This window comes from Rhipicephalus microplus, chromosome 5, assembly GCF_043290135.1.
Source record: "Rhipicephalus microplus isolate Deutch F79 chromosome 5, USDA_Rmic, whole genome shotgun sequence".
Lineage (NCBI taxonomy): Eukaryota > Metazoa > Arthropoda > Arachnida > Ixodida > Ixodidae > Rhipicephalus > Rhipicephalus microplus.
Window position 1 is genome coordinate 19,892,447 of NC_134704.1, and position 26,054 is coordinate 19,918,500.

A 26,054-nucleotide genomic window follows, 5' to 3' on the forward strand; every position below is an offset into this window, starting at 1 on the left:
AGCGGCGTGCACAGTAAACACAGGTAAACGACCACCATCGCAATTTTTACCTGTTTCCGAGCAAATTTCGAGGAAAGGGTACCCGCCCTGCGTAGTTCAGGACAGTGTTTAGGAAGGATTTCGGTCGCTACGTCGTGTGAGACAAGAAAAAAAACGCCTCTCTGGTGCCCAACGCAACAGCTGGAAACGCATTGCGGTGCGCGATCGCATAAGTTGCCGAGAAAGCGCGCTCCCTTCCACATCTTGCTGCTGTTGTCGAGATCAGCGCGCGCCTTGCGATGTTAGTCGACGGCTCGTGTCCTGTGCGCGCTTAAAGAGGAGGCAACGCGCGGCAATGATCCAGCAAGAGAGGTACGCTACGACCAATCGCCACGGTTATTCCGTGCGATACTCGCCGTTCAACCCGACCATCTTCGCCTGCGCGACAGCGCAGAACTACGGCATTCAAGGTAGAGTGACACCGTCACCATCCGCATTGCGCCTCTGCTTTTTTTTACAAAATTTTAAACGATTTGCTTTTCTTTTTTATAAGGACGGGGGACGCTCTTTATCCTCGATTATGTGCCGGGAACGCCGATTCGGTTGGTGAAAGCTTTCGAATGGCCGTACGGCCTCTACGACGTAACCTGGAGCGAGTTGGAGGAAGACGTTGTCATCGGAGCTGGCGCCGACGGGAACATAATATTCATCGCACTGAACCGAGCTAATGTGAGCAGATTGCTTTATTTGAAACGTTCAGGGTGAGGCTGGTGTCCGCGTATAATGTAAGGAAAACCTTGTGTGTTGCAGGTTCCTCGGCTAATACTGAAAGGGCACACCAAAGAAGTAAGTTGCAGCCGCAGTCTCACCTGCATTTCGTTTTTCTTGTGTGTACTAAGTCGAAATGTCGCCTCTGCAGGTGTATTCCATCGACTGGAGTCAAACACGTCAAGAACAACTTCTCTTGTCAGGGTCCTGGGATCATCTGGTCAAAGTGGTAAATATTGAATAAATACCAACACCTCTTGGCGTGATCGCTGCAAGGGTAATCAAATTGGTGCTTGCCCGAAACTTCAATCGTGCAGTGGGACCCGGAAGCGGGCAACCTGCTGTCAACTTTCACTGGTCATACGAACAAAGTCTACGCTGTAGCCTGGTCTCCGCGCATTCCAGGACTGTTTGCGTCTGTTGCAGGTGAGCTGCCTATCTGTAAAGTTACTCTACCAAGGTGACAATATTAAGATTGTGATCTCAAGGACCTGCTGTGCAGAGCTGGGTGGCATTCCCATCACAGACTCGCTGTACCAGTTGAAATTCTTCCTTGTGTGTTGAGTAAAACGAAAGCATTAAAAGATAGCAATGTTTTTTCACGTAGCATCGGTATAGGTTTGGGAGTGAAAAGCAAACACACGAAGCTACATGTGCATTGCACAAGCTGGTTTCATGTGGAATGTCAGACATTGCAGAAGCAAGGAATTCGTTTAAAGCCAATGGGGTAAAAAAATAAAACAAAACAACACACCAGCATTGAAATGTTACGTAGGTACCATAGTGTTGTTACAGATCATTTCATGGTGCCTAGCCACTTTTTAGCATCGCCCAAAAAATTGTAGTTGTGTGTTGCTGTAGTCTGCTATTTAAAGTAGTTTGTCTATTGAAATGAATGTACAACAACATTAGTTTTGGCATAGCCACTTGTGCAACAGTATAGTTGCATTCTGCCTCATCAGGTGAAACAAAATAAAAACAACATGCTTAATTTGGATCTCTAGAGCACCTGTAGATGTGTTACATGGGCAATGCAAAACCGACATGAGGCAGAAAAGAACTTGCAATGGTTCCGAGTGCAAGCAAGTTGCCCATTCAAGATGTACAACCCAGTGCGACTCGCCAAAGTTATGGCAGCTTTACACTAGTGGGGCACTAGTGTTGCAAAGCCCGAAGGAAGAAGAGCAGGGCCTCCTTGTTTCTCTTTATTTTTCCCTTCATTTTATTTGTTTCTTTTATGTATTTTTTGTATCTAGTTCTATTTCATTGTCTCTCTCGATTTTGCTATCCTTATTTCTTCCCCCTCTCTCTCTGCCTTGCTTTATATTTGCGTCTCTTTCTTTCCATCTGCTTCCTTCTTTGTCCTACTCTTTTTTTCCCTCTTTTTCATGTCTGTTTTTATCTCTTTCTGTAATTTATTTCTTTTGTCTTTTTATTTTTCTCAATAACTCTCTCTTTATTTCTTGCTTTCTCTCTATATATTTTCTTTATTTCTATCTCTTTAACATGCTCCACTTTGCCAAGCATTATTTTTAATTAACGCTTGCACCTGCTGTACTCTGTACACTCGTTAGCGGGGCTTGCCCATTTCTTATGGCGCATCCCGCCTGGAGAGTTTTGCACGAAGAAGCACAAGTTAGAGATAGCTTAAACAGCTTTTAAAGAATTTGCCAGAAGTTGTTGCACACTATTTTTGTGGTATTATTTTTATTTACCAGTATTTCATTGAGGCATGCACTGTAATTTGATACGTCTCTGTACAACTCTCTTTGACAAGAAATGGATAAATATTTCAGCAGCATGGGTTGTAGTGCTCGTTAGCTTGCCTGTTCAGGAGGAGAAAGGGATGTTTATTTTGAAACAGTACATCGGCACTAACCCCACTTCCACTTTAGGCGAGAGTTTTCCTCATTCTAGAAACCCTCTGGCCTTCACTTGTCAATCGTCGCTCGTTTTTACGTAGCAAGTCGAAAGTAATAGGTTGTGTATGTTTTAATATCCTTCTGGCATTCTCACATTTGTCCAGGAGATGGATCTCTCTGCCTGTGGAATCTCCAGCAGCCTGCACCCCTGGCTGCCATACCGGCGCACAGTTGTGAAATACTCTGTTGCGATTGGTCCAAGTATGACCAGGTAGTCTTAAAAAGGCATTATTTTTATCATTTTGTATGGTTTGTTTGTATAAATAGCTTCATATTTCCCTTGTAACCATCTATATTTCGAAACTACATGCCTATTGGGGCATTCACTTTTGCATCATGCTGCTATGATGTTTTCCAAGATTATGCTGGTTGAGCACGAGAGGGTTACAACAGAAAGCACAAAACCAAGTAGTTCGAACCCGACTTGCTTTTTGTGTAAAAGCGAGCAGTACCATAAAAGAAGTGCTTTCGATGGTCTTGCTTTTTGTGTGTGTGTGCCATTTCTTACAATGCAAGCTGGTGGCCAATGTTGGATTAAATGTACTGCTGCTGTCAACTGTGTTCTCAGTGAACATGTGTTTCCTCGTGGTAAGGAGTTGACGGCATTTGTGCACAAGCCAATTATATTTTAAGCTTTGTACTTCGAGCTTTGTACAGTTTTGCTTAGTTTGTAGTTTACTGTGTTGTAGCTTTCCAAAAGTATTACTGCAGTCCTAAATGTTAATTCCTGAAGTTAGCATTCAGGTAAATTATGAATGAAAAAGCAGGTTTCAAGATTTTGAGGAATAAATACTGGCATGACTGCACTGCAAAGATGGTGCCTGTAGCAAGTAATAATAAATTTGACACTTCAGTTTGTGTACTCTATAATGGCACACCCTGGAGGTTGCCCTCAGTGTCCTTTTCAATCTTTTCTTTCCACACTTTTTTGTCAACAGCACATCCTGGCAACAGGTGGCATTGACAACTTGATTCGGGGTTGGGACTTGCGAAATGCGGCCCGACCGTTATTCGAGCTCCGTGGCCATGGCTATGCTGTTCGGAAAGTCAAGGTACGACGAAAAGTCTGCATTTTCTCAAGATATTTGTTTATATTTCTGTCTATACTGTAAGCCTTTTCCAGGCTGTTAATAATGGATGGGGAATTAAAGCACACAGCAACGTCGGGTAATGTCCATTGTTTGAACAATTTGAATGAACAAGCAGTTCATTAAAAAAGTACTAGGTACATATACATCAGAAAATTGTTGGAACAATGCTACCAAGTTTCTTTCAAGTGAATTGAGTTCACCTTTAAACAGAGTGTGAAAACTTCTTGTTTGTTCAAGTGTAGACATTCTTGTGAACTGTGCAAGTTGTCTGACTGCACCGTACAATGTGTACTATTGACAACCATGCATGCATTGCAGTTTTCACCACACAGTGCATCGGTCTTGGCTTCGGCTTCGTACGACTTTTCAACCAGGTAAGCTGGAAAATAGGCAATTGTGGATTCACATTGCTACACTAGGTAAAAAAAAATGTTTTTTGGAATGCTGTTTATTAAATATGCACCTTGTTTTGGGCCACACCAAGAATGTTTGAGTATAATTTTCTCTCTCTTCGCTGTCTGTGAGCAGGTTTATATAAATGTGCACAAAAGATGTTAAACATTCAATAAATGCTCTACTTTACTACATTGCCAAATTTCCAACATGTGCAGAGGCTGCAGTTTCTTCCTAGTTTCATTTTGTGAATGGCATGTTTTCAAATTTCAATAAAGGCACATTCCGTTACAAGTAAATAGGTGGAAAACCATTTTGCTTTGCCTGTTCTCTGCAACTTTGGCTTTATTGCAATATATGTAAACCTGCTGTTAAATTCATCTTGCTAGACTTTGGGACTGGAAGGAGTCTACTGAGGCCCTCCTTATTCTGAAGAACCACAAGGAGTTCACATATGGATTGGACTTCAATCTCCATGTACAAAATCAGGTAGCGTACTCTCTCTGCTTCAGTAATTGTGCAATGTTACCCATGTCAAGGCCTTAGCAGTGTTGTAGTGCTAGCAGAATAAAGGCATCTATCTTCATGTTGGGCAAGCATAGTTTCTTTCGAAAAAAAGGTTTGAAAAAGTGGACTTTCTTTGCACTGTGTGTGTAGCTGTTATAAGACTGTGAGCCAAAACCCTACGAGGCTTTTGTTAGCACAAGATTCTGCAAGAAGCATACATAGAGCACTCTGAAATGAGAGGCGAGCTGCTACTTTTGTGCTTCTAATGAGAACCTCTCAAAAAAAAAAAAAAAGGGCAGCTGCTTATGGTTTCAAGGTCATATAGTATATATTCCAATTTTTAAACTGCAGTTCAGATGTTTAATGAATTCCGATGCTTTACTCACTTTCATAGTATGTTGAGCACATTGAGCTTTTAAGACAAATCTGGAAGCAAAATGATCACCCTTGAAATCTATGCCCATAGAGCGAAGTGGAAGAGGTTTAAAAGTTCAGAGGGGCCCCATAATGCTTTTCTTGGTTATAATAGAATGACCTTACTAAATTGGGATTCTGTTGCCTCGCGAATCTCCATTTGCAAAATTTTTTCTTATCCTTTGCGTGTAAAGCAGAGTTATAGCATAAACCAAACTTTTTCTTTTTTTGTGCTGTGGAATGTGGAAACTGAATGAGTAGGGGCAGTTAGGGGTCGAAAAGCCGCCCACATGATTCATCAGTATGCACAACTACTTTGAGTGTAGCGACGTAACCATGAGCCGTAATAATTTTTAACGCAATGGTTTTAGCGGGCATCTTTCGCAGAAACTCCGGTATACGTGGCTGTGAGCAAAAAATCTGCGTTGTTTGCGAGCTGAAAATTGAGAAAAATGCAAATAAACGATAATCTTTTGTTTGAGTGAGAATCGAACCAGGCCATCTGCATGGCAAACACGGGTTCTATCATAAAGCCTTGTCAACGCTTGAAGCTGCATCGGAGAAAAACATTGTTCAAATGTCGTGTACTGGGAGAAGCCTCCTTGACATGTGTAATAATGCATGGCAGAAGCATAAAATCTGCACCGGGAATCAAAACACGCAAATTGTGCAATGAGTGGATGTTTTAAAGGCCCACCCATTACAAAATGCTCTGACGTATGTAATCATCATCAGCGGCAGAAAAAAAAAACATGAAAAAAAAAGCGATGAGCCACATAGCTTTGCGGGTTGCCTTAACAGATGCAAAGTAGGTCTTCGCCAATTTGCAGAAGGATGAATTATGGCATAGTGGTCACTTCGCAGCTGTGCCCGTATTTTATCTGTTCATATGAATTACAGTAAACTATTGCATGTGATCACATGCGATGAGCCTGTAATGTGGATGTAAATTCTACAAGGCAACAGAAGTATTCAAGGTGTAGGTTCAACAGGGCAGCATGTTATGTTATGCCCTTATTCTCGTGTTTATAGTTAACCGATTTTTTTTTTATGTAAGGATAAGGTGACTGCAACACTGTTCGCTTCTAAGGATATGCTCTCTCTGAAGTTTTTCTTTTAAGCACTAAGCACATAATATTTGTGTACTGACCATATCAACAATTCAATGGCACGAAGCTTCTAGTAATGTTTGTGACGTGATGGAGTGTGCCCATAAGGAAGCAACACACTTTTAATCACAATCTAAGACGAGCTTACTAAAACAAGAGTGTATTGGGTTGAATCATGTCATTAGTACCAATGATAAATTGGTCACTGCACAATGCAAAAATTTTAGCAGTGGTGGAGCTAAGGCTTCTGTGTTGCATGGTTGAAACTTTCTTCAAGTTGACTCTACGATTTCCCACTGTTTCGAATAAGTTGCACACAAATCAGCATGTTCATTCCAGCATACTTAAAACAATAGATAGCTATCACAGCCGATTCTCGGCACCCTCGTAGGGTTTAAAGTTAACTAGAAAGGATTCTGGCGGTGTGATTGTTCACCCACCATGTGAACATGGGTAGCACACGGATTCGCCTAGTCATTGTGCATGCAATTCAAACGCACTTGTGGCTTCGTTTATTGCTGTCTTCTGGTTTTGCTTCAAATAAAAAGGCGGACTGCTGTGAACTTGGTGTCCCAATTTGAATTGGCGAGCCTAAAAGGTCAAGGCAGTGAGGTGCAACTGTTTGCCGATTGTGGTATCGTGACTAAAGTAGCTCCAGGTCAGGCGAAGCCAAACAGTGCCGAAAGAAGGAACATTAGACAAATTTGTGTTCTGTCATTCCCATGCCTCGCTGGCTGAAGCTCTGTGCGTTGCAGCTCCCATGGACCCTAGCACCAGAGTTCCCTGTAGTGTACTTATAGGAAACTCTTATGGGCACACCTGTGCATCAATTACGAAAAATCATTCTTTGTGGTATTAACACACTCAGGATCACTTATGCCCCGCCGCGGTGGTCTAGTGGCTAAGGTACTCTGCTGCTGACCCGCAGGGCGCGGGTTCGAATCCCGGCTGCGGCGGCTGCATTTCCGATAGAGGCGGAAATGTTGTAGGCCCGTGTGCTCAGATTTGGGTGCACGTTAAAGAACCCCAGGTGGTCTAAATTTCCGGAGCCCTCCACTACGGCGTCTCTCATAATCATATAGTGGTTTTGGGACGTTAAACCCCACATATCAATCAATCGGGATCACTTATGCGACATTAGTCTTATTACACTGGACATATGAGATAGTAGACTTGGCACCAACAGCGATTACTCAATATATAATTATTTTTACGAGGTGGTTATGAATAACGTGTCCATTACAAAATGAGAAGATTCATCCTGATGGCATCAACACAAGACACTTGTGAGCAGTTCTACAGCATGTGGTTTATTATAGCACTCGTTAATTTGCAGTGGACAAGGAATGTCTATACATGCCGCACTAATCGTGTGCCATTTCTTTATAGATTGCAGACTGCAGCTGGGACCAGACCATCTGCATCTCTCAACTTCCAGACAGTCACAAACCTCAGTGAAGAAAAAAAAGACAAACAAACAAAAACACTTGGTGTCAGAACAATTCAGCGAATAAACTGCTATGGTACAGTGTTAAGTAAACTGCCATGTCGCATGCGCCAATGCTTCTGGCAAAACGTCATGAAATATCAGGTGTATTGTAGCCACACACCCTGAAATAAAGGAACATGTCAAAACGTTATGAGTGTTGTCTTGCCACTGGCAAAGAACAAGATAGCGTTTAAATTATGAATCAATTCTTCACGGAATATTAAAGCACAATAAGAAAAATGAATGGAGTAATCAGTCGAAGGACGAATGGTCAAGGAGAGATTCCCTTTCTTCTTCCGTGCTAAGATAGTAAGGTCTGAAAAAGAGGCATAAGAAGAATTATGCATGGAACTCATTCATTGTATTGCTTTGAATGAAGGCAATTTCTCAGTCTTGAAGTGAATGTCGCTGCCTAACATGCCTACAGAATTCAACCAAGATTCTTGAAGAATTTGTACAATGTTGCCGAAAAGCAGTATCTGATTTAACTTTGTTATGCAACTGAGCTACACAGAGATGCTAGCCAAAGAAGACCAGTGAAGGCCAATAATGATTTGTTTTCCGTAAGTACGTTTTGGAAGAGAAGGCCAAAGTTCCTAGCGAAGTATAAGAACCTGCTTTAGTAACATGATACGAACTTCATTTGCTTTTTATTGGCTTTAGATAAAAAACAGTAATATTTGTCGCACTAAAATGCCTCTCTTTTCAAGCTATTGCTCAGATCAACATCGGCTCCTATAATAGGCAGACATCCTGTTCCTGTACACCCTGCCAGTTCACAAGTTCCACACCTTGCAGTCACATGACTGAAGAATAGTGCTGTCTATGATGGATCCAGAACAGTCTTTTCTACTGAGGCAACCATTTGCAACTAAATTCGTTGCTTTCTATGATCGATCCAGAACAGCCTTTTCTAACGAAGCAACCATATGCTACCAATGTGGTTGCAACACTTCCGCGAGAAGCTGGTGTGCACGGGTCTTTGATTTAGCTAAGCAAGCCCATGTCCATACTGGGCACTGGGTACTCACGTGCCAAGGTTCTCCGCCTCCTGCATGGTTTCTGGGAGCCTCAGGCCTTTCGTTTCCGGCAAGGCCAAGGTAAAGATGCCAGTCACAAGAGACAGCACTCCAAAAACTATCATGGGCATAATAGGGTGCACCTTGCCCTATTGAGAAAGGAGCAGCAGTAATGTTGTTGCAAGCAAAGGAGATTACTGTGCAAACTCGTATGGTAATTCATACTGTATAGATTCTTATGTATACACAATGATGGATTGTTTGGTGTGGAAAATCGCATGGATTTCCTTTAAGTGGGCTAAAAAAAAATGGTTGTAAATATTCCTTTTCATGATAGAGATTTGCATGAGACAACGAAAGGTAAATTTTATAGCATAGCACCTTATGGCGTGAGGTTGCCTTTCAGTTTTATCATCTTTAGTTTTATTTTCATTTGTTTGCATATAATTCGCATACCTTTGCAGAAACCAATTGTGACAGGAAGCTTACAGGGAGGGGGGGGGGGGGGGGGGAGAGGGGTAGTATTGTTGAACAGTCACTCAGGGGGGCCTGTTCATTCGCTAGATTTAGCACATGCAGGTGCAAGACATACTGGAATGTACAGCCATTAAAATTCTTGGCACTAATCAAGCTTGGCACAGTGTTTGGAATGCCGTCATGTGCATGTGCTCATGGACACAATAAATCCCATGAAATTGATCGCTTGATGATACAACGTTGTCTTTTCTACTGAGGCAATCATTTGCAACCAGAGTCATTGCTGCCTAGCTTCACACCTCCCTAAAGCTTGGCACCACTAGTGCAAAGCTGACCATCAGCTTCGCTGTCTTTTTAGCCTTGCACCTCCAGTGCAGGGATGTATCTAACTGCACCTGGACGAAGCCTTGCAAGACGTCGGTACCATTTTCCGGTAACCCATCGCCAAAAACATTGCTGCCACCACTGAGCTCCTAGTCGAGATCAGCTGGGTACCCAAGCGGCTTGTGTACCGAAGATGTTGGGGCAGTGGTCCGGCGCATATGAGAAGAAGCCTCAAGCACATGTGTGCCAGAGTAGCTGCGGCCGAGCATAGGCATCCGCAAAAACAATGCTGCCACCACTGAGCTCCTAGTCGAGATGAGCCTCTCGCACGACCTTCTGCACGCATGGCACAAACATGGGCTTTTTTTTTTCATTGGCTGCCATTTTTTGTTCTATCTTTTTTCTCCCTTGGTGGTGTGCTTCTTTTTTTCTATTTCAGTAAGCATGTATCCACTAGCCCAAGAACAAGTTTTAATAGGCTATAGTCATTTTCCATTATGCAAAGGTGTATATCCACTACTTAGTATTGCCACAGAAAAAGCAAACCTGCACAGTGCAAAAATATATAGCAGTGTCGACAACTGGACTAGTTGGTAGCCATAATGGCAGTTTAATATAATGGCACCAAATTAACATAGTTGAATTTTTATGTCACCCAGTTTGTAGCCAAGACAGCAGATAATTTTATTGCTGGGTACCCAAGCGGCTTGTGTACCCAAGGTGTTGGGGCAGTCGTCCAGTGCATATGCGAAGCATCAAGCACATGTGTACCAGAGTCACTGCGGCCGAGCATAATCATCCACCAAGACATTGCTGCCACCCCTGAGCTCCTAGTCGAGATCAGCTGTCCTTAGCATGTCACATTACCCATGACATCAACCACATTACTCTCACGGCGAGCCAAGCTGGACCTGGCCAGATGATCAATACACCGGAGCACAAAGGCACCAAAGTCACAACATCGTGGCTCCACGAACAGCAAATACGCCACTTCCAGTGAAGCAGTACAATGTAAAGCTATACTAGATGAAAATGAACAGTAGGCAGGAAAACACACCGTCGACCGAACCGCTGCAAATTCTTTACATGTATGATGTGAAACTAGAACCAGCTCTCTGAATTGTTTTCAGTGCCTTGAGTTGCAACTTCGGCACATACAAAAACCTTTTTTTGTCTTGGGCTGATAACTTTGTCATTGTAATGAAAGACATCTTACTGTAATCAAATCGTTTTATGTTACCATCCATGCTTGTTTTAACATTTTAAGTTGTAAAAAAAAACACGAACCAATCTATATGTGACAAGACGCTACAGTGCTGCAAACACGTGTGAACTTTTTACGGCTTGCATTTGGGTACCCACAACTACAAGGCATGTTTGCTTGCATATTTAACTCCGTGCATACTTAAGCTCTTGGGTTTCCAAGTGCTTGCGTACACAGCGATATAACTCTCGTAATATATTGCATTGGTGCATTTTGTTTCACTTCATGAGAATTAGTCGTCTTCACAAATAGAAATATCAACGTGCTCACCAGATCGTATGCAATGAATGGAGATGCAATAGTGCCTATGCGAGCACTCATGCTCCCAATTCCGATGGCTGTATTGCGATGAGAAGTGGGGAACACTTCAGCCGAATACAGGTAGATGATGGCAAAGGACGCCGTGATGAAACACTTGCCGATTGTGACCAGTGTTGTGGACACCCATGGCAAATCTAGTGGAAAAAAAGGGCAGTTCACTACCACTTGTGCTCCCTTAGCAGGAGAACACTTATGAGCAGATTTGCAAGACAGACACCGATAGTAGCACTGGGCATTACCTTGTAGCTTTCTTTTCATGCAGCTAAGTGCAGGTATCATTAGAAAGTTTCTAGCTTGCCAGAAAAGTTGGTAAAGCTCGCAGATTACAGAGTTACAAATGTCAACGTATTGTGCGCGGATGCCATTGTGCAGAGATGAATTCAACCAGATGTATGCATCTACTGTCGCCGTAACTTCACTGCTAGCATAAATTTATGACAGTTGTAAAATTGTGAACGCCATGCCTTCACAGTCTTTTTTGGCAAGAGCACTTGTTTTTAACAGAAAAAATATTGTATGTAACTGCACCTGGATGAAACCTTGCAAGACGTCGCTACCATTTTCTGGTAACCTATATTGTGAAAACGTCCCAAATGTATATGAGAATGACAATCATGCGGACACTTTCTTCACCAAAAGTAGCCACTGCACGCAGCTAAACGTGTAGCTGTGCTAGTTGGGTCGTACACATGCACAGTGGTTGAATGCAAAACTGGGGAAAAACAGGTGCATGAAGAAAATGCCAAGGGAAGTGCTAACTCGTGACTAGAGTTCACATTACAAGTCACACTGCTCGCTTATATAAGCAAAGTTGTACACACCTGTGATGTGAACTGTGGCGTGCACAACCTTGCATTCTTATACCTGTGCACAGTATGCACAAAATAAGTTCTAGTGATTACAAGTTGGCCCTTTTGTGGACTCTTCGTGTTCCGTCCTGTCCAGCAGTTCACGCTTCTGCATTCTGCCAGCTACTGTTCACTTAAACACACTCTCGGACGAACAGGACGAACATTATAGGTGATAATGCTTTGACAGCGAAGCTGTTCCAGATTCAATGTAAAGTGTCTTTTGTGGCTCAAAACTATCGTCATCATGAACCGGCATGTGCTTTCTTTGTCCTGTTCTGCTTCGCTCCCATTACTTGTGCGGCGATTCGTCTGGTGTACAACAAGGGGATGAGAGAAAGGAAAAGAAAGGGGAAGAGAGGAAATCCTTGTGAAGAAAAAAAATTCATCCCGAGGCAACGGGACTCAAAGTGTAGCATATAAAGATAGAGAAAGAGAGGCTCAAAGAAAGAGAAAGAAAGAAATAGACAGAAAAAGTAGAAACAAGTGAGAGATAGATTAAGAAGAAGAAAGTGAAAAGAGAAAGAAAGAAACATAAAATACAGCAATAACAAAGAAGAAAGATGTGAAGAAAGAAACAGAAGAATAAAGAAGGCTGCCTAGCTTCACACTTCTTTAAAGCTTGGCACCACCAGTACAATGCTGCCCATCAGCTGTGCTGTCTTTTTAGCCTTGCACCTACAGTGCAAGCTATGCAATTTTCCTTTCTTAAAAAAAAAAAAAAAAGTCATTCACACCAACTTACAAGACTGGATTTTGCATTTTGACAATGTTAGAATGCAGCTGCCAGTTCTGATTTATACATTTTTTACTGCATCTTATTCATCCGTGACAGCATGCTACGTTCCGTGGCTTGAATGCTGAAGAGTGTATAAATCAGCCTCTGTACCCTCTGGGATAAAAGGCACGATGACACAGAAGAGTCCAGCCAGCAGCATAAAGGCAGAGAGCATGATGCGTCGGCCGCCGTATTGCAGTGCTAGGACAGCCAGGAACACTCCCGGGATCTCGATCAGTGACAAGAGCCCGAAGTTGTGAAACGTCGTGCCACCGAGCGTGTCCGCGCTGAGGCTTAGGCCATAGTAGACCATGGCATTTACTAACCTAAATAAAAAAATTTGAGACAACATGAGCTTGGGTGTTCAGCGACAATCCTGGAACGTATATGTTTGGTTTAACGAAATATGAGAAGTTTTTGAGGGCTTGTTTGTTTCTTAGATGCAACCAAATGTATACAACAGATAATTAAGCCTGCAAAAGTATAAGGGACATTAATTGTCTAACTGTAGCATAGAAACTGTGACATAAATTGGCTACTAAAGCATGCACGCACACATTTTGAATATAAAGATAAAGTGCTACTCGTGCAACACGTAGCTCTAACAAAACTATCCTACGTTTACCATTGCTTGAGGCATTTTGCTATTGTTGTCCTCGCTAAGTACATCAAACAATTTTCAAAAACATCTCATGATAATAATGAGAACTAACAGATAATAATGCCAAGGAAAGTATAGCGTATGTCATAACAAGTAGTTGTAATGTAAACGTAAATAAAGAAATGTGTACGAAAAGAAAACTTGTATCTGGCAGGATCCGAAGTTGTCACCTTTGAATAACTCATCCGATGCTTTACCACTGAGCTACTGTGGCGGTGATTCCCCGTTCCCTTTACAGGGCATGTATGTGCATTTAAATGAGGGAGAGTCAGTCAGTGCCATCTGTTGCCATGACGGCGAGTGTGGAACACTTTTTCTTGTCTGCTTGGTGTCACCTAGCACGTGAACTTATTGCGAACTGGCAGCTGACCAAGTATACACTTAGCTCGTTTTCTTTGTCATTACGCAATGCCAAAAGGCATATAAAAAGTGTTCCACACTCACTGCTGCGGTTACTGGCGGCGCTGCCCGATTCTCCCACGTTTACACACACACACATGCACACACACACACACACACCATAAAGTGGATGGGGGGATAGCCGCCATGATAACTCAGTTCGCTGGGCATCAGACACGTTATTCGAAGGTGGCTGGTTTGGTCTCCGCCCATGGCAAGTTATCTTCTTGTCTACTTTTCTTCCTTGACATTTATACTACAATTACTTCTAATAACATCCTCTATACTTTTCTTGGCATGACTGTTTGTTAGATCTCATAAATATGCCATCACTACAATGTCTCTCATAGCTTGTGTCACTTTGGAACATTACACCACACAAACAAACCAACGGCTTCTTGTCTACTCCCTTACCTTCACCGTGAACTGTTATGAGAGTCTGTAGCATTCTACACGAATGATCAGCAGAACACACTGAAAGTGCCTCACCAGTTTAAGCTCACGTTGAGAGTTCGGAAACAAAGACGTGCAGTCCTGAACAGATCAACCAGGGATGAAGATGATGGTTCACTGCTTGTCTGCGTCGTGCTGTGGCTGCATGGATCTGTGCAGGACCCATTGCAAGCATGGCCAGAGCCCTGCAGGTCAGATTAGAATTTCATGTGTATGTAACATGTGTCCAATGTATTGGGTTTTTCAAATAACACTTCAAAACTCTCAAACACAGTGTTTCTGAGCCGAGTTGTAGGAAATGTGGCACCTTACAGTTACTTTGCTAATATCGAAGATAATGTTAAAGAGACACTCAAGAGAAGCAATGTATCACTTTACATTCATAAATTCTACTCCAAGAACGATGCTGATAACTGCACCACCATAGTTTTGTTGTCGGGAAAAAATTATGGTCAAATCATTTCTAAATTTCCTGCTGAAATCTATGACATCACGTGCAGAGCTCTACGCACACGGCTTCACCGATTTCAAAATGTATTTTTCGTATTCTAGTGACATAGGTCAATGAAATTTCTTCAAACTCATTATGAAACTAAGCAAAAGTCTATGGTCTTGTCAGAGGACAGCACACTTCATTTTCGCTGATCAGGATCTTTGTAGGACCTAGCAGGCACTGCAGCAATCTATGCTGTTCAATGTGGGAGGCCACTCGTAATTTCGTTCCACCCGTTCCTGCGCTTGCTAAACATTTTCACAGTGCTTTCGGAATTGTGAAATATTATTTTGCCAGTATGAGAATAGTCATTTTACTCTTTAGTGTCCCTTCAAGTGGTGCATGTTCCAACGAAGAACATGAGAAAATCGAATAGAGCACTTTGGCATACACATTCTACACCACAAATTTCTGCACATTTTCGTCAACAGTCTTTGCAATAGCTTTAAGTCTACTGAATAATAGTGGGACAACTTTAACACTTTAAGCCCCTCAACTGCTTGGTCCACATTCACAACACATTCGATGCAAGGTGATCATTTGAAATACTGGGAAAACTATATGCATGCCTAGATCCTTTCAAGTTTGATTTCCTGCTTTTCTTTTTCAATTTTGCTTAACAGCTACCACCCTCATTGAGTCTCTGCTCTCCGACTAACACTCACCAAGTTGGCAATCGGAGTCCTGTTGTTCCATCTGGCAGCTCGATTTATAATGGCAATTGCTTCAGCTTCCTTTTTGTTGTGCAGACACCATGCTATGCTCTCAGGCAGAAGCCTACGAAAATGAAGACAAATTAAGTAAATAATGCAGATTTATTGCAAACACTGGACTATACATGAAGTAAATCTTTTATGAAGAGGCGGGCTTGTGCAAAAAACATCAGTACACCGGAGTAAACTCTTATCAAGAACTATGACAAATTTCTACCCCAAGGGCATGCTATAGAAACTGAACATAAGTGCTAACATAATGAAGCAGAGTAAGTCATTAAGAAACCCTAATTTTACAGCTAGACAAAAATAGTTAATTGTTTGCAGTCTCTGAAGGATACTGCGCAGAAAAGAACCCAAATAATGTTTGTTACCGATGTCCAACTAGTGCCAAAACTATAAAAATTAGGACGTGAACATCATATATTACAGTAGTTTACAAATAGCAAAGATTCATGTACACTGCAGACCTTACACAGAATTACACATGGCAACCAGTAGAGCGACTGAACTTGCAAAGCGAACTTGCTCGTATAACATAATTTTTATTAATACTGAGTGTGGTAGCACAAAGAAACAATACAAATGTGTGGTAGCACAAAGGAACAGTATACAGAAAAGGCACATGACACACACAAACTGCTGTGCAAGTATCGTCACGTGCCTCTTTTGTGCCCTGTTTCTTCGGGTTACCATAGGTAATAAAGACTGCTAGTTGTCGTGATTGATTGATTGATATGTGGGGTTTAACGTCCCAAAACCACCATATGATTATGAGAGACGCCGTAGTGGAAGACTCCGGAAATTTTGACCACCTGGGGTTCTTTAACGTGCACCCAAAATCTGAGCACACGGGCCTACAACATTTCTGCCTCCATCGGAAATGCAGCCGCCGCAGCCGGGATTCGTACCCGCGACCTGCGGGTCAGCAGCCGAGTACGTTAGCCACTAGACCACCACGACGGGGCATGCTAGTTGTCGTGTGATGTCAGTCAGTGTAGCCTGTTACCTGTAGTGTGTATTCACTAGCATTATGCTTTCACAAACACACCACCCTTTCCCATCACTCTGGTAGGGACAAACCAATATTTTACCGAGCCAAAAACTTATTCATGTAAGTACCAGTAGTAGGGCAAAAGCAGGATCGTGGGTGCCGCTAGGGCCATGGAGAGGTGCCTCCAGTCGGGCAGCATGTAGGCAGCCACTGCAAGCAGAATCTCGCCCAGAGGGAAAGCTAGCTGGAAGAGCAGGACGCTGATCAGCCGCCTTGATGGCCCCACCAACTCCACGGCTGCAGAAACAAAACTACAATTACCTAAGTATCAAATTACCTACCTACCTACAAAACTCTCATTTGTCTCAGTTTTGGATATGGTTGCACGATGTGGAAGCCCTATGGGGAATGCGATGTGAAAAACTAAAATTCATTCATGAAAGAGCTGTGCAAATTTTGTATGCAATACATATGATAGGGATCTTTTTCCATCAAATCTTCTTCCCCAGCTAGGTCTCACTAAACTTGTTAAGCATTGCCACGTTAAATGCCTGGAATTTCTTAACACTCTAATAAATTCTCCCTTCCTCAATACTATAGACAGCTATTTTAATTTCTCCTGACCCCTATCTACAAGAAGCAACTTTTAAGATAAAAGCCTTTAATGGCTCCTACTCGCATCTGTCCATTTGTCCCTCTGTGCCCTGAAGCAGTGCCAGCTCACACACTCTCAGCAATCATGTGATGGTACAGTGATGCATAGCAACACTTGCACATCCACAGCTGTGGCCTCTCCCCCATAAATCACGCGATTGCCGACAGCGAAAAAAAAAAAAGATCAGAAAAAAACAGCAGCAACAAAAAAAGGCCAAGGCATTGTCACTTGAATGGCCACTAACTTTCGCCAAACACACTTTCAAATTTACAAACTATCCTTCAACATTTTAGCCCTGCAACCAAGTGCTTGAATATAGCTTTTCTTTCAACTATAGAAGCCTGAAATTTGTCGCTCGGAAGTGTTTATTCCGTACCACTTAAAGAATTTCTGGAAGAAGCCTGTGCAAGAATGTTTGTTTGTTGTTGCTGTTTTTATGCTTACTCACTCCTTCAATAGCCTCTTTAAGGTTGCTGTATGTAAAAATAAAAAATAAAATAAAAACTCTTCTGAATTTTATGTGCCAGATCTGCAGTACAGTCATAAGGCACCCCATAGAAGAGTGCTCCCTATTAATATTTATCCATCTGGGGTCTTTCAGTGTGCACATAAATTCAACCACACAGGCACTTTGTGGGTGCCTGTGTGGTTGAATTTCGGTACGGGCAGTTTGCCCGTACCGAAATGTGACCACAAATTCTGAAAGTGACAGGTGAGCCCCTCTCATCCATCTGGCATCTTTGGACAGATACAGCTATGGCAACGAGTTAACTGCCATTTGTAGCAGAAGTTAGAAAAAAATGACACAGAGGTGTATGTCATTTCCTCATCTCAGTCAAACTACTGCATGCAGAGCAGCAGTGGGCGCGCTATTCACACACTGCCCTAACACATCCCACAAAACAGTGGAGCACTCAGCTACGTTCATTCTTTTCAGCTGCATCAGAAAAAAGGTGAAAATTTAGCAATCATTATTTGTCGGTAGTATTTATTTTACTTTTTGTGTAGATCAAACCTTGATCAAACGACTTCTGGTAAATAGTGAGCAAAGTTGGCACATGTACACAGCTGCTCACTGTCAAAGAAAACATCATAACGCTTGGAGACGACTCGGCACCACCGACGGTCGACGGCTGCAACAGGTTTGGGCACCCTCCGAAGCGCTCTTTTGATCCCGTGAATGGTTCACTTTGTGAAGATTTGATAAGCAGCAGTAAACGATAGCAAAAGACAAGCACCACTTAGAGCACGCACTTAACCTTCGTTAAACTCGCAGCTACCGGCCTGCGGTGGCGGCGAGCGGCCGCCGCGCCCCCCGATATTCCTATTAAATCACCTTAGTGCTAGGCCTACTACAAGATTGCTACACGGCATCAATAGTGTCTTTGCGGTGAAGCAAGCTTGCCGTCGACAATCAGACGTCTAGCGAAAAACGAGCTCCGCGGAAACTTACTGCCTGTAGTCGGTAAACGGAAATTTTCTCGCCTGTAGTCTGTAAACTTAAATATAACAATCAGTTTACCAGTACACGGAGATGATATCATTAGCATAGCATACTTTGTTTTACTTCGGGACTGCAAACACGCTGAAAAGTGTGCTAATTTTTTTATTTCATCAGCTTAGTATTTAAGGAGTTCAAAAAAAGAAAAACTAAGTAAGATGTCTCGTCTAGACTACAAAAAAAAAAAAAAAACTCACATATTTGGCTTTCACATAACATGAAAATCCACGGATTTGCGAGTCAGGAAACTTTTGAAAAGAAGTGGTCCCGAAGCAGGAGAGATTGTTACAGCTATGAATACGAGTTTTGTTAAAAAAAAAAAAAAAACGGTCAGCAGGCAATTTTCACAACTAAAGCAAAGAAGTTAGAGCACGTGCCACAACGCGAGTAGGCTCATTCCAAAAATGGCGAGTCGTACACAAATATTTTTCACACCGATACCTGGAACAAACGAAGAAATAGCGTTTTCTCACCTAGGACGAAAGATGCCTGGTAAAGGGCGGTCGATCCCATGGCGGTGAGTATGCGCGTCATCGTGAACTGCAGGTAGTTCTTGGTGAACACGGTGGCCCACGACGTCAACAGGAACACGGGCGGAATGAACAGGAAGCACATCCGGCGTCCGTATCTGAAAACACCAGTCTTGATAACACTACTAGACAGGCGCGATCTATGCTAAAAGCTAAAGAGGAACTATTAAACAGCCTCCATGGTGATAGCTCAGAGGAGTCAATTGCCATTTCAACAGTACTTATCTACTATGGCCGCTGTTCTGCATTTCTCTATTAATAACTTTTTAAACGCTAATGCCTTTTCGGCCTTTCTATATGGCAAAAGTGGCCAGACTGGCGGTGCATTCATGTTATGAATACTATCAGATAACCTTGAATAGTAGATAAGACCAAAGCAGAATCGAACATAATGGATCGCCAGAAATTGCTGGCCCAGTTTTTCCGATATTCAACATGTGGTGCTAAAGATGGTCAAACAATGTCTAGTGCTGTCGATCGTTGGTTACTTTGTTAGCTGCCTGTTGGCTGCTGGCTAGTGTGTGTTGGTTAAATAAAATAGTGCGGTTATTTCAAAGTACAAAGAATGTAGGTTATGGCAGCAATTGATAGAGTAAAGTAAAATATTAATTAAGCTGACTCACTGGTTGATTAACGCACTAGGATTTATCTGTGCAGATGGGTATACAAGTCTCTATATACTAAACAAAGTTGATGTGCACACATTTGTACTTACCGGTCAGAGAGATGTCCAAACAGCACCGATGCAACCATCACGCCCACCATAAATAGAGATTGCGATGTGCTAGCTAACCAACCATCTTTGCAGACTAGGTCGAACTGGAAGGCAGTGTAGGGAGAGGGAAAAAATGAAAGAACGCATCACATACGATGCACTTGCGCTTCAAGGTCCATATGCATGCACACGTGCTTCATACCATGATTGGGCGAGAGGAGCTGAATAAAGTAAAATAGCGGATGAATGTCTGATGACCTTCGTTAATAAGTGCGATAATCATCGTGACTTCACTTTATTTCAAGGTAAAAAACTCGCAGATCATCCTACACAAAAATTGTTTGCCGGATTTTGCTAATTTTCGAGACTCGAAATTGCGCGCGTTTACGGATGATGGCTGATCAGATAACACATAAGTGATAATCTTCATGTAACGAAACAGAGCTGGGTTGTTGCTGCAATATTCACACGCAATGAGTGCACTCGCCTTTAGAGTGTGGTCTGCTCTATTTCTGTGTTATATTAATTAGGCCATGATTAAATAAGGGGCATAACAATGCGGTTTTATAGTTATGCATTGGATTGCTGGATGCACAATGTTCAACTACGAATGTTATCGAAGAGCAAATCAGTGATGTTGCCTGAACAGCTAAAAAGAATGGTTGAATAAGCGAGCAAGTCATGACACTAGTCATGACAGGGACATAGCTCAACATTTTTTTTGGGGGGGGGGAGGAGGTGAAGGGGGGGCTGTCAGAGTATACACAATACTTTCGTTAGTTCATACCAACAAAAATAGAAAGATAAACAAAAGACTGCAGTTTATACCGTACATCCACATATTCTCCCATAGTAGGAAGATTGCAAACAGATATGACGTAAAAGTAGTGCTTTCTGACCCATGTACGTTAGTACAAGTTTGCCCTATCTCGACCAAGGAGATGTATTCACATAGTCATACCTAATGTGTCACGCACATGGTATACAACACAGAAAATGGTAGAGTACATGGGCCGGCTAGGTAAGTCACACACGTCTAATTATTGATTGATTTGTGGGGTTTAACGTCCCAAAACCACCATTTGATTATGAGAGACGCCGTAGTGGAGGGCTCTGGAAATTGTGACCACCTGGGGTTCTCTAACGTGCACCCAAATCTGAGTACACGGGCCACGTCTAATTACATAGCGCTATATTGCACACTACATTATATATTCCGTCTGTCCGGGAAGTAGTAGGACTAGCGTTTTTAAAATTATCCACAACGCTTGACATTTGTAAAGCAACACAATATAAATCTATAGAAAGGCACGCACATCGGTGACAATAGTGCTGTCAAACTCGACTTTCGAGTAGAGCCAGCGATTGCACCGCTGCGATGTGTTCAAGAAGTCCTGGGGCGTGCAGCTCTGCGCCGCCGCCGAGATGTTGCGGTCGTAGCGGTAACACTGCGCTTCGTCCATGCTCCCGTCGGGGATGGCGTACCTCGTCCACGGCTCGAGGAACTCTGTGCCGTTCCCGTCGCAGCCGTCGATGAAACATCTTGCAGAAAGAGAAAGAACGTCTTGTAGTTTACAACAGAATTGAAGCGCATGCCAGAACCAACAAAGAGGAAGAGGGGGGTCAGGTCAGTGCTCTCACCCCCCTTCTACTCATGTGAAGGAGGGCTCCAATCTTCAGCCACCATACTTTTACTTATAGGAACTCTCATGCAATTTTTAATACGCAGGGTTACTTATGCCAAAATATGCCAAAAGCATGCCTCAATTGTTACGAAAATGGTGAATCGAGGAGCCTCATCTTGCTTTACTGTTTTTACTCTTGAAAAAACTTGGGACCCAAGCAAGGGGAGGAGGGGGCGGTGGCTTTGGTGAAACCCGCCGCACCCTCCCCCCTTCCCTGTAATATAGCCAAATGGTCAATCACTGATTCAACCATTCTGGGGACTCCCCATTAACTTGGAGTACTCCTCAAGGTACTCCATGAAATTACATGATCCGTGTTGCGTTTGCAACCCCCCCCCCTCGCTTCTTGAGCGATTTCGGGCAGCTCCGTCTAGGAATCAAACTTGCCCACTTGTTCGCACATGTACATCCTGTTTCAAAAAAATGTGCCGGAAAAAGTCTCAAATACAAGGGAAATGCTATTACTTGTTTTAGCTCGCTACGCTCAGAACAAATTTTTCTTCACATAACTTTTTAATAACATTGCGGGTGGGTCACATTGTTGAATCGGCCGGAGCTCTTCCTACGAAGAGCGCTCTGTCGTTTTCGGGTTTCCAAAACGTGGCCATTGGCAATTTTCAGAGTGATGAAATCTGACCATGTTAGGCTGGCCAAACCGAAACGCCGAAGTGTGCAACTGGCACGTTCTTCCCAAATGCCAAGAATAAGGAAGCGTCGTTATATTCAACCACAGATCCACTTCACTTCGTAAAGGCCTGAAAGCACGCACGCGTTGCCGGCTTGTAGACTTAAATAGGGGCTTTAGGGTCTTTCCACGCGCTTCCCGCACAGCCGCAACGCACATTACGGGACCCCTGCCACACGCAAGCGGTGGACAAATAAGCCAATGGGCGACGCTCTTTCACCCTCCACAGCGTCGCAAATAGGCTTACTTGTCCTCGCTTGCGTGCGGTAGGGGTCCCAGAACGTGCGTTGCGGCTGTGCGGGAAGCGCGTGTAAAGGCCCTTATGTAGACTTGGTGCCACGCCCTCACCCTATAGAGGGAAGAGGGCGACACCGCACGCTCTCTCTGTCCATTGGGAGTGAGCGTGGTACCGAGCCAATAAGCAGAGCGCGCGCATGTGGTCAGGCCAGGCGCGCCCCCCTCTCTCTCCAGGGCTCGAAGCCGAATCTACAAGCCACACTCCGACGCGCTGCAACGCGTGCGTGTGGTCAGGCCGTAAAGGGACACGACAGAGAAATTGATTGATACGATTGATTGATCGATATGTGGGGTTTAACGTCACAAAACCACCATATGATTATACTAAACAGAAACAGTGACTTGGTTTAGATGGGTAAACTGCACTCTGAGAACTCTAACGCCATACGTTTCATTGTCACAAGCTCATTATTAGCGGATAAAATTAAGGTTCAAATTTCCTTTTCAAATTTCGTGCCGAAATCTTCGCGCGTGGCATAAATCCCAAAATGTATTTTCAGTATTTCTGCAGCATTGGCTCGATGAAACTGTGAAAACTCAGTACGCTAGGTCTATGGCACCCACACGTGACAATGTACTTCATTATGTAGGACCACAGCCGCTGGGTGAAAGAGCGCTTTTTCATCAAGCGGGCGTGGTAGAACCTAGTAGACGCCCTCAAAATTTACTATGTCGCGCAGTTTGGTGCACGAATCTCACGGTGGCGTCTCCTCCAACAGCATTCCCTTTTCGCGCTTTTTCTAGCTTACCAAGCGTCATGTCGCGGTAAGTGTGGTGTTTTCGGAATTGTGACATTGTACTTTATCAATAACCATCATATCGTTTTGCTCTTTAGTGTCCCTTAAAGTGTGCGGGCTACGCTCGCACTAAGGAACGCGTGGCGCAGGCAAGTCAAGAGAAACCACCATAAGACTTGAGGGTTCGTTCAAGATGGGACAACCGTCGTTCGTAAAGAAGGAAATGGGGGAATGTCAAAACACAATGAGTGAAAAAAGCATTCTCGAAAAGAGACCTTTTGGTTGGAAAACAACCATGCAGGAAAGCCAGCTTGGAGGTTTGCGCAAATGGTCAATGAACACCACTATAACCATTGTCGTGAACAGCGACGCCACTCTGGTGGCCTACTGGTTGCACTCATCAGCGCTTCAGTTTCACCACCACCGGTGATTTTTGGGCGATTTCAATAAACTTGCTGAAACATACTATAGGGTCCAATATTGTGAAAATCTCGATGCGGCAATCGGCGTTTTCGCCCCTAAACAAAGTGCGTAGGTAATTAATTACACCGAACTGCAGAAATTAGGACGTCTAATCCTGCATCACACTCCAGAACATCACGCCTAAAAAATTCCGGTCTACTGCGTGTATCCTGGTTACTTTTTTTTTCTGCGTCTCAAATACGTGCGTGGCACGAATGGTGTAAAAAAGCTGTGACGCATGCACGCGGTTGCGCTACATTCAATGAAATAAACATGGTCCCTTCATTTCTAACCAAATTCCAAGCAGAATGTAAATAACATTAAAAGTTACCTATACTGAACACTAAGAACCCCTTTCGATAATACCGTCGAAGTGACTCCACGGATGAAGCGCTAATTTTCCCCGCTATCAGGGAAAGGCTATCTACGGAGCCATCAACGCGCAAATCCCCCGGCAGTGCGACCCTTGCGCACCAGCTGGCAAAAACCAAAGCCTAGCAACAAAGCCGATACTCAACGTGGGCGAGGCTTTCGAAGTGCCGCTCGCAGCGGAATATCCGGCAATAAAAAGTATCTCGCAGATGAGGTTGATAGCGGCACGGCCGCTTGCAATTAGATACCCAGCGACAGAACCCTCGCACACGAGAAACAACGCAGAAGAGACCGCCCCGAAAAGACAGTTTGGAGAGAAAAAACAAACAAAAATGACAGCGTTGATGCAGGCTTGTTGGTACATATTGAAACTTGAAAACGGTGCTAGTACGGGGCACAGCTAGAAAATGACTAAGCGATAAGACAGGGCCGCTGGCAATTTTTTTCACCGTAGCAATATGCCTTCGGGGAAAAAAAAAATTAAAAAAAAAACGAAGACAGCGTTCCAATACTGCCACACGCGCCAAGATTACTGCCGATATCCGTGCTCTTTCTTCAGCAAGTCTGTGGACGCCGTTCTTGCGGATGAGTCACGAGTGAATTACGAGGGCTTGGAAAACCTCACTGGCGCATTGATCCTAGTGTGTTTTTAAAACCCTCGATGGATCAAGTAGTGGTCATTATGCACATGCTCTCGTAGTCGGGCGTTTAGCTGCAGCCTGTTTGCGCAGTTCCCAAGACATAACGATTCGTTATGCCACAGCCGCTGGATTAAATGTGTGCGCTTTGATCCAGCGGCCGTAGTTATACACTATATACCTCCGAGTGTCATCCAGTCTAACCCCCGTATTCTGGAACGTCCCTTCACTCAACGCTTCACCTTCATTTGAGAAAGCCGATGGAAGCGCCCTCCCTAGGCACGGGAAGTCACTGCATATCAGCAATAAGGTGGTGCGATTCTTGAGCAGCGCAGCATTATTTTTGGCCGAGAGGTGGCGCAGTGCTCAACTCTGTCAAGTGAAGGGCGAAGGTCGAGTCAAGGAGCGTTTGTGAATACGGGGGTTAGAGAGGCACGGAACACCTCATTTCGCCGCCCCGCCGCGGTGGTCTAGTGGCTAAGGTACTCGGCTGCTGACCCGCAGGTCGCGGGTTCGAATCCCGGCTGCGGCGGCTGCATTTCCGATGGAGGCGGAAATGTTGTAGGCCCGTGTGCTCAGATTTGGGTGCACGTTAAAGAACCCCAGGTGGTCAAAATTTCCGGAGTCCTCCACTACGGCGTCTCTCATAATCATATGGTGGTTTTGGGACGTTAAACCCCACATATCAATCAAATCAATCAAATCAACCTCATTTCGCCATGCTAACTGCGGTTGTTCACGTTTTCTTTCGAGCGCCCATTCATAGATTTTTCGTACAAACGTTGCAAAATGTGCGCACGGTGCGAGAGGACCAATCTGTCTCTCTCCCGTCGTGCCACGATCGCCGGTCGAATCCTGGATGACCCACCCATTGAACCTGAATGTCATCATCTATGATACGTGGATTTGATGAAGACTAACCCCCTAGTCGAAATCCGAGACATCCCGTGTTCCAGGAATTTTTCGTCGCTTCAAAATTACGTGTTCCCCTGATATGTAAATTTGTGGGCGGGGAAGGTGCAATTGAACCTCCCATATTCGATCATAATGGTGTGCTAGCTATGTAGCCACATATGTTCATAAATATGGGGGAGGGGCCCCCGCTCCTCAAAATATAACCAGACCAAGTCCCTCACACGCAGCAAAATCTTTTCTTGGCGTTGTTTCCGGCGTGTGTATAACTTCGAGCGCTGCGCACTATGTATATAAATTTGGCGAAGGAAATTCGACTGCGGAAGGAGACGGGAAATCATTTTACAAACTCATTAATATGCACTTTTTTGTGTTCTAAGATTTTCTTTGATTAGATCTGTTTAATTAACTAACTTTTCAAGCAACGAAGATGGATAAAAAATTGCAAT

At 43.6% G+C, this 26,054-nt stretch overlaps 2 protein-coding genes across 2 annotated transcripts in view; one reads left to right on the top strand and one right to left on the bottom strand.

Moving 5' to 3' along the window:
* Positions 1 to 7,823, top strand: Pex7 (peroxisomal biogenesis factor 7). The gene is made up of 10 exons (XM_075894942.1): positions 1 to 449; positions 533 to 708; positions 790 to 825; positions 899 to 976; positions 1,065 to 1,173; positions 2,774 to 2,880; positions 3,608 to 3,721; positions 4,079 to 4,134; positions 4,543 to 4,642; positions 7,573 to 7,823. The coding sequence occupies exons 1-10, from the start codon at positions 335 to 337 to the stop codon at positions 7,639 to 7,641; spliced, it is 960 nt and encodes a 319-aa protein (XP_075751057.1). The 5' UTR covers positions 1 to 334; the 3' UTR covers positions 7,642 to 7,823.
* Positions 7,468 to 26,054, bottom strand: part of LOC119174915 (organic cation transporter protein-like) — a 20,937-nt gene continuing 2,350 nt past the window's right edge. The window contains exons 2-11 of the mRNA XM_037426046.2: positions 21,134 to 21,359; positions 19,818 to 19,921; positions 19,046 to 19,200; positions 16,545 to 16,713; positions 15,375 to 15,486; positions 14,253 to 14,401; positions 12,815 to 13,029; positions 11,027 to 11,211; positions 8,704 to 8,840; positions 7,468 to 7,988 (exon numbers count right to left, since the gene is read on the bottom strand). Of these exons, the coding sequence (XP_037281943.2) occupies positions 7,925 to 7,988; positions 8,704 to 8,840; positions 11,027 to 11,211; positions 12,815 to 13,029; positions 14,253 to 14,401; positions 15,375 to 15,486; positions 16,545 to 16,713; positions 19,046 to 19,200; positions 19,818 to 19,921; positions 21,134 to 21,359 (1,516 nt within the window). The 3' untranslated portion in view covers positions 7,468 to 7,924. The remainder of the gene's footprint in view (positions 7,989 to 8,703; positions 8,841 to 11,026; positions 11,212 to 12,814; positions 13,030 to 14,252; positions 14,402 to 15,374; positions 15,487 to 16,544; positions 16,714 to 19,045; positions 19,201 to 19,817; positions 19,922 to 21,133; positions 21,360 to 26,054) is intronic.

Bases quoted from the DNA above. Each gene is read 5' to 3' on its own strand.
- Pex7 (XM_075894942.1), top strand. From the start codon at position 335: ATGATCCAGCAAGAGAGGTACGCTACGACCAATCGCCACGGTTATTCC. The intron at 1,174-2,773 runs GTGAGCTGCCTA...ACATTTGTCCAG, and splicing joins ACTGTTTGCGTCTGTTGCAG to GAGATGGATCTCTCTGCCTG. The intron at 2,881-3,607 runs GTAGTCTTAAAA...TTTTGTCAACAG, and splicing joins ATTGGTCCAAGTATGACCAG to CACATCCTGGCAACAGGTGG.